The sequence below is a fragment of the Bicyclus anynana genome, chromosome 16 (assembly GCF_947172395.1).
Source record: "Bicyclus anynana chromosome 16, ilBicAnyn1.1, whole genome shotgun sequence".
NCBI classification, from domain to species: Eukaryota; Metazoa; Arthropoda; class Insecta; order Lepidoptera; family Nymphalidae; genus Bicyclus; species Bicyclus anynana.
In genome coordinates, this window is record NC_069098.1 from 10,295,883 (window position 1) to 10,304,300 (window position 8,418).

Sequence of the window (8,418 nt, forward strand, 5' to 3'; positions counted from 1 at the left end):
CTAGCGTTAAGTAGATAATGCCAATAGTTGTTTTCTGTATTTTACGCTAGAATAGCATGATTATAAATTATAATTATATCACACATGCATCATAGTGTATTTATTTGTTCCCTATTCGTTAGTTACATACCTATCTATATTATTTGACAAAAGAAAACTCAGTCCACAAAGTTTCCAACACCGCCCGACGCGACAGTGGCGCTGTTATTTTCCTTATATATTCAGGGTGTGTTTTCACGAATACTTCATTCTACTGCAATTCGTCTTAAAGTGAACATCCGCCTTTAAAGGTTTTTTCGCGAGTGACATTGAAGTGAAAGCTTGTGTTTCCTTCTTAAACACATTATTTATGCACATTTAAAACAACATTATAAAGAAAAATCCTATTTTCACCTCCTCTGCATTTATTGCAACAATACTAAATTTAGCGTAAACTACTATCTATTTACGGGTATCGATCGGCGTATAAGTTCTGCAAGAGTGCGAAGCGAGTGCTATACTTTTACCGGCGACAGCTATTTCTCACCAAAAACGTTAAAACGCAAGAGTCACCGTCACCGCCGCCGAGATGGCGTTCATGATGCCAGTAGTGAAGAACGATTGGGACATTTACAACTCGCAGCGATCGCGGCGGACTTCGGAGTCGGCGGACAAGGCGGGGATCGGCGGCCGGGTGCGAAAGGTGTCCGAGTCTCGCTCCGAGGGGCCCGTGTTGTCTCCACGCAGCGCCGCGTTGAGCCCGCATCGCAGCGCTCCAGCCATGCGTTCGCTGTCGTACTGCCGCGCGCCGCCCAGCCGCGTCTCCTTGCGACAGTACGAAAACCTGAAGGGCTCGGCTAGTCCACCCAGCGCCAAGGAAACTGAGAAGTTCCACAGCAGGTTGGTCGAGAAGTTGCGGCGAGCGTTCGGCCGCTCGGAGTCGCGCAACAGCGAGCGGACCTCGTGAGTTAACCGGGCCTGCTTGTGTACAGGGCGCGAGCGGGCTCCCCCGAGCGACGCTCGCGTTGCGGCGCCTGCATGCCCTACCTGTGACGAGCGCGGCCCGCGGCGGAGGAGACACACCATCTGTGATATGTACCGGCGGACAACACCAGTTGAGTACAATGAGTGTGAACGGACTTAAGATATGACGGAACATTTTTGTGTTAGAATAGTCATTTGGTTCGCATAATGCATGTGTGGGAACCGAGAGCTTGATAGTTGATACTGGTATGCTTACTATGAATGTTTAAGACTGCGTTTACTTTAAGGGTTTAGTTAGGTTGCCGGGGTTTGTTTTGGCTTTCCTCTCACTCCGGCGGTTTAGTTATGGCAGTTCGCGATTTAACTGTGATTTGTAACTCGTAAGTTACGGTGTTATTTATTGTATAATATGATCGGAGTACCTTTATTTAATTAATATTTTTTGTAGCTGTGACGAACACCGTATGTAGTGAGACTATGTTTGCGGGTTGTTGCGTTAAGACGAGAAATTATTACAGTAGGACGAGATTATCTTCGGTTGATCAGAAAAATAACACAATTCAAGTGTTTTGACTTTAAACAATAAAGCCAGCAAGTATTAAAATCTTTATTTGCTTGTAAAGGTGTATTAATTTATTCATATATTTATGGTATTGAATATATAGTAGATATATATTGTGACTAATTACATTATTATTGATGTAAGCCTTAATTTTGTTACATAATGTATGATTTTATGTGATGTTAACATTGACTGTGTAAATGGACCAGCTTTATTAAAGTTAGGACAGGTATTTTTCAGTGTAACTGAATTAGTGACGTAAAAGTGATTGTAAACGTAGGATCTATTTTAAGAGTAGAAAGATGTGAGAAACTAATGGATAAGAATTATACAGCCAGTTCCTTCCTTAAACTAAAAAAAATTAAAGAACTGCCATATTTCTACAATATTTTTTTTTTTCGCAAACTTCATACATAATAGAAGGTAGTTTCACTAAATCTACGCGCAAACTGAAATTAGCATTGTGAGTCGTTATTTTGAATTTAGACTATGATTCAAATTTAACAACAAAGAAAGAAATAATAATATAAAATTTATTGAAAACAATGTAAATATGTTTTTATCTTGTACATACATAAACTAATTAATATGCTAGCAGCCAGTACGTCTGTTTTTTTAGTAAAATGTTAAATTGTTAAAATGATATCGAAGATTTCAAGTTGTTGCAAACTATTAATTATGGTTGTGACGGCATAACGAGTATTTTTTAATGTTACCTTCTATTAAATTAATGTTATTATTTTAATGATATCAGGCAAATCTATCAGCAAATCTGTTTGCGTGCGATCAGACTTCAGAGTGGTTATACCTAATTAGATGCAAAACATTTTAATCTGTATTTTATCGAATCTGGTGATTTTTTAAATATATTGCTTATATCCAATTTAATTTTATGTTTTATTGCTCCTCCTCTATTGCCTTTTCCTTCTTTATGTTAGGTATATGTCCGTCGTCTGCGTTTTAGCTCAGAGAAGAATAAAGAATGCTGTAAAAATATATTTTTTAAATCAAATCATTATTTATTTGTTAAAATGTACATGTTTTGATGTTTACGTGGTTTCAACCGCGTAGTTCTCGTTCTCCTGAGACTACAGGGTTAAAATATAGCCTATGACCTTAGACTAATGCTTCTACAATAATTCTATAATAATTCTACTTCTTCAGTGACTGAGCGTAAAAAAGCTAAGCTAAAGCGTAGCGATGCGTCAAGGGCTCCCGTTTCGGGGCACATAAAACTGCTTACGAATCCTGCGACTACACACTATCTAGGTATGTGTTATAAATGTATGGCTATGCCACTCAAAAATAACTTTACTTTCTAGTGTTGGAATTTTCAAAATCGGTTCAGTAGATCCAGAGATTACCCCATAAAATACCACAATCTTTACCTCTTAATATTAATTTAAATAATATCTATTTATAATTAGCTACTTTGAGTGTTACGTTTGGCACGTGAAAATCATTAATAATAATTTTAGCGCTTCCATCGTTCGTCAGTGCCAAGATATGAAATACCTAGCCTAAAATATGTTCCCGCCATAAATGTCTTCACACTCAACTGTAATATTTCACATTACATGATTACCTACTTGCAATGCAACCACATCGCCTTATTATAATAGTCTGCATCGCCGCCTTATTATAATTATCCAGATTAATTATAATTATTACGAATGGACCGACCAAAATTGCCGGATGCTGACCACGCTGGACATATGGGTTAGTCAGCGCAGGGCCAGATTTCTCGCGCCAGTGTCGCTGCCGACACAGGCCTGTGCCATTTAAAATCTAGCTATTGGAAATGGATATACCGCCATTTGTCAGTCACCAGAGCCTCGTTAGTCCATCTGCAGGGTGCACCACGAGCAGGTGAAGTTGGCAGTTGGGGAGGCTCACTGGTATTAGCTACCCCCTTACACCCCAGGTGGACTGACGACATCAAGCGAGTCGCAGGGATTCGCTAGATGCGGGGGGCTCAGGATCGTGATGTTTGGAAGTCCCCACAAAAAGCCTATGTCCTGCAGAGGACGTCCATCGGCTGATATGATGAATGACGAAAAATTTTCCGGCAAAAGTAGTACCTACTACACAACTTTTCCAGTAGGAGTAACAAATATAATGGCGGAAAGTTTGACATCTTATAGTGAAGTGAAGCGCAATGTTAATCAAGTGAGTCATTGTTTCAGTTAGTGTACGTTACCTAAATGTTGAATGACAATCGATAACATGAAAATTTTCCATGGTGAAGTCTTCCGTTCCGTAATACCTAATGTGTGAATGGCCTAAGTGCTTGTCACAGTCAGACTTTCGTAAGTTTTCTAAAAACTGAAAGGCTTGCAAGCTAATTCACTATCTTTGACTTATGCTAGTTGACTTAAACGAAACTGAGATTCTAGTTAAATAACTAATTATCTCAATTCTCATGAACCGTGATAGTTCGACAGTTGAAATTTTCGCAGATAATGTATTTCTGTTGTTGCTGTAACTACAAATAAGTACCGACCTAAGTATTTTTTTTATTCATAAAAGTTAGCCCTTGACTAAAATCTCACCTGAGACTGAGAAGGAGAGTGATAATGCAATCTTAGATGGAAGCAGGCTAACTTGTAAACAGGATTAAAATCTACACCCCTTTCGGTTTCTGCACATCGTACCGGAACGTTAAATTTCTTGGCGGTACGTCTTTGCCGGTAGGGTGGTAACTGACCATGGCCGAAGCTTCTCACCATCCTGCCCTTCAATCGACTCAGTCTCATAAATACACCGCGCATACCACTTCGCTACGGAGGCCGTCAAAGATAGATAGATACTAAAAAAGAATTGGTCGGAATTATTTTCTTGCGTTTTATGGTGTTTCTTTATACCACCGCCTAGATAGCAAGATGGCAAGCCGCTCATCATTGTCAATCCATATTTGACTCACTGCTGAGCTCGAGTCTCCTCTCAGGATGAGAGGATTAGGCCAATAGTCCACCACGCTGGTCACACGTAGAGAATTGAGAAAATTCTCAGGTATGCAGGTTTCCTCACGATGTCTTTGTTCACCGTATGAGACACGTGATATTTAATTTCTTAACTATCACGTGTCTCTCACACACACACACACACACAACTGAAAAGTTGGAGGTGCATGTCCCGGATCGGATTCGAACGCACACCCTTCGGAATTGAAGGCAAGAGAATATATCCACTGGACTATCACGACTCTGACGGAGTGCACTGACTTCCAATCTCATTTCGAGATAACCATTATGTAGGAAATAGGTAGGCGCTATTTTAAAGTAGTTTTTCATCACGTTTTTATTTAATGATAGTAGGCAGAAATTATGTGAGTATTGCCAAGCATGGCGTTGTTTAATAAGGTTTCCATGCAACGCAGCGTTATAACTTCTAATCGAATTACTGACGATCTTGTTAGCCGTCCCGTGTTGTCAGTGAAAATGGGATTTTAAACTTAATAATAGGTAAAGGCTTAAACTTAATTTATTGGTGAGCTTGACACAGATTACTGTGTCAAGGTTTATGTGTATTTGTTTCATTTAAAAAGATAAATATGATATCTATCTACGTTATTACCTTTAGTTCCACTTTGTCGCTCAATTTGTAAAAACTCATCAAAATCAATATCATCAAAATCATCAGTATTTGCAAATCTCGGGAAACAATGGATTTTTTCGGGATAAAAAGCAGCCTAAGCCTAAGGGATGTGTTAATCCAAAGTAAATCTATTTCCATTCCAAATTTCAGCTAAATCGCTTCAGTAGTAGCGGCGTTAAAGAGTAACAAACATCCAAACATACATCCAAACATCCCTAAAATTTTCGCGTTTTTAATATTAGTAGGATTTTTTTTGACGGCCGCGTGGCGCAGTGGGTAGTGACCCTGCTTTCTGCATCCACGGCCGTGGGTTCGATTCCCACAACTGGAAAATATTTGTGTGACGAGCATGGGTGTTTTCCAATGTCTGTGTGTATTTATACATTATATAAGTATTTATATGTAGTATATAATTGTATATTAATATTATAATATCAACTATCTTAGCGCCCATAACACAAGCTACTCTGTATGCTTACTTTGGGGCTAGATAGTGATGTGTTGTTTAAGTATATTTATTTAATAAATTAAAAAAAAAAAAAATTTGCGTGCGTGTTGGAGGCGTACATACTTATTAATTTGTGATGTTTATGCATCATGTAATGTCACACACTCATCTCAAGTGCGACTGCGTCACAGTCGTAGGTGGCGATGCTAATTGCTACGTCACAATAGGTGTTGACGACTGAAGGGACAGGTGACTAGCGGCATAACATCGCCAGTCAGTCACGAGTTCGTAATGAGATTCCTATTCTATTAATCAGGTAATTTTACAACAAGTGTGAATCACAAATTGCAGGTGGATCGCAGATTGTTTTGACGGCTTTTTACTATGAAAATTATTACCTTCAGCCCACGTCATACCTGCATTATTTTTGTCTGGTAGGATGCTTCGGCCTTAGCTTGTTATCAGCCTATCAGCCACTGTACCGCCAAGCGATTTAGCGATTACATGTCGATGTAGAAACCGAAAGGGGTGTGGATTTTCATCCCCTTCCTAACAAGTTAACCCGCTTCCATCTTATACTGCATCATCACTTACCATCAGGTGAGAAGTCTGCAATTGTGCCAGCGTGGTGGACCATTGGCCTAACTCCTCTCATTCTGAGAGGAAACTTGAGCTAAGCAGCCGAATATGGGTTGATAACGAATCCCCAAGGATTTGTTTGGGATATACATAGAAGAATTGAATATTTCACAAATTGACCCCGGACTCAAACCCAGTTACTCGCTACTAAATGTTCAGTTCTTCTGTCTTGTAAGAGATTGGGATCTGGAGCTTGGACCCACCGCGCTATTTTCGCTATTTTTTTTTTACAAGTTAGCACTTGACTACAATCTCACCTGATATCAAGATGATGATGAAATCTAAGATGGAAGCGGGCTAACTTGTTAGGAGGAAGATGAAAATCCACACCCCTTTCGGTTTCTACACGACATCGTACCGAAACGCTAAATCGCTTGGCGGTGCGTCTTTATCGGTACGGTGGTAACCTGGACCAATTAAGAAAACCTCAATCGGCCGAGCCGGGGACTGAACAAGTATAAAACGTCGCTGGAGTAAGCAGACAACAAATATTCCCATAGATAGGTAAGTCCATACGTAGGTATGCGATCAATACAATGTTATTGTAGCCTGGTACCTATAGTCGGTGTTTGTCCAACGTACGATAGGCCGATACCGGATAAAACTAGATCGTATTGTATTGATTCCGCTATGACAGCTATAAAGGCGATATGGTGGATTTATTTTGCTTGGTAGGCACACAGATTAATCAATAATACAGATGGAGTGTACGGAAGTACGGTGTCGTAGCCGCTCCAAATACGCAGTACAAAAAGGAATACATTCTCGAGTCAGTACGACACGAACCGTCGCATCAGTAACTTTCAATATTATTCAAGAAAAGCTCACACCGGTTACTCTGTGGGTAGGCAATGATATTTTATACTTACGGCGAAATGTGGAAAGTCGCTTATTAAATAGGTAACGAAAGTTATTTAAACAAATAATACCTACTTAAAGCCCCAAAGTGGTCTATATCGACCCCTAGGGGTCTATGACAAACTGCAAGGGGTCTATGTCAGCGAAATTTGGGGGTCCATTAAATGAAAATGGTTTCCACGATAGTGGATCATAACACATACACTGATAGTACATATTTTTTACATAATATTATCTTATAATATCAAAACATATACATTATTTTAAAAGTAACTATGAAATAAAAAAAATAAAAAAATAAATACAGAAAATCAATATCAAATAAGTAGGGGGTCTACCCAACACGGAAAAACATGGAAAGGGGTTTACGACCCAAAAAAGTTTGAAACTCTGGTCTACAATGTCGAGTTGTGTGTTCAGGAAGCGTAAAAACTATATATGCATAAATATATAATGGAATTAAAGACAAAATTGTGCATGTTTCAGTGGTGTTGCTAAATTCAGATCACAATTTGCGGTGATTTTGTAGGGACGTATCCTATCTATAGTATAAAATTATCATTGTTGGTAGGTACTTTTGATTAAAAATCGGGACATCCCGTTTTTTAATCAAAATTTAAATGTCCCGTGCGGTACAAGCTCAGTCCTGCTTTTTTAATTTTCATTATTTATTATAATTTCTACCTCATAAAATGTAATTTTCTGATCAGCATTGATTACAAAGATCACGTACGTTTAAGTTTGAAACTAGAATTAACCGGTTCTTGTTATCAGTGAGTTAAAATTATTATAACATAGATAAGCACCTAACTGAATCCTAGATAGTTCCGCGGTTATAAGACCATATGCAACACCGTGAGGTTCATGGTTCGATCCCCGCTCATTGTCAAACAGCCAGTTTTTTCATGTAAAGCTAAAGTAACAGTAAAAGTAGTAAGTAGTAAAGAAGACTTTATTCTTCCGTGATTAAGACAGTCACTTTTGCTTTATGACGTTACTTTGACTGTTACTTACGATGAAGAAACTGGCCGTAAGACAGTACTTATAACTGAGGACTGAGGGATTAGCCACTATAAATGCATCCCTAATATACTATTTAGAAAGAACTAGAAGTACTAAAAAAAAATAATAAAAAATTAAAACCGACTTCAAAATAACAAGTAAAAAATAACTAAAAAGTAAAAAATAACATCGTATGATCGTACTATGTGCTACCTTCTGATCAGCTTAAAGGCGGCACCAAGTTAGTGATGTATTAATTCAAATAAAAAATATTTAAATCATAAAGATTTTAACTGGATTTTTTCAGATACGGCTTTAATTCTAAAATTGCTATGCTTCTAAAATTATT

The 8,418-nt window shown here is 38.5% G+C and overlaps 1 protein-coding gene across 1 annotated transcript; it reads left to right on the forward strand.

Moving 5' to 3' along the window:
- Positions 1-231: 231 nt before the first annotated feature.
- On the forward strand, positions 232-2,413 carry LOC112048164 (uncharacterized). The gene is made up of 2 exons (XM_024085576.2): positions 232-879; positions 972-2,413. The coding sequence occupies exons 1-2, from the start codon at positions 569-571 to the stop codon at positions 1,030-1,032; spliced, it is 372 nt and encodes a 123-aa protein (XP_023941344.1). The 5' UTR covers positions 232-568; the 3' UTR covers positions 1,033-2,413.
- The last annotated feature ends 6,005 nt before the right edge of the window (positions 2,414-8,418 follow it).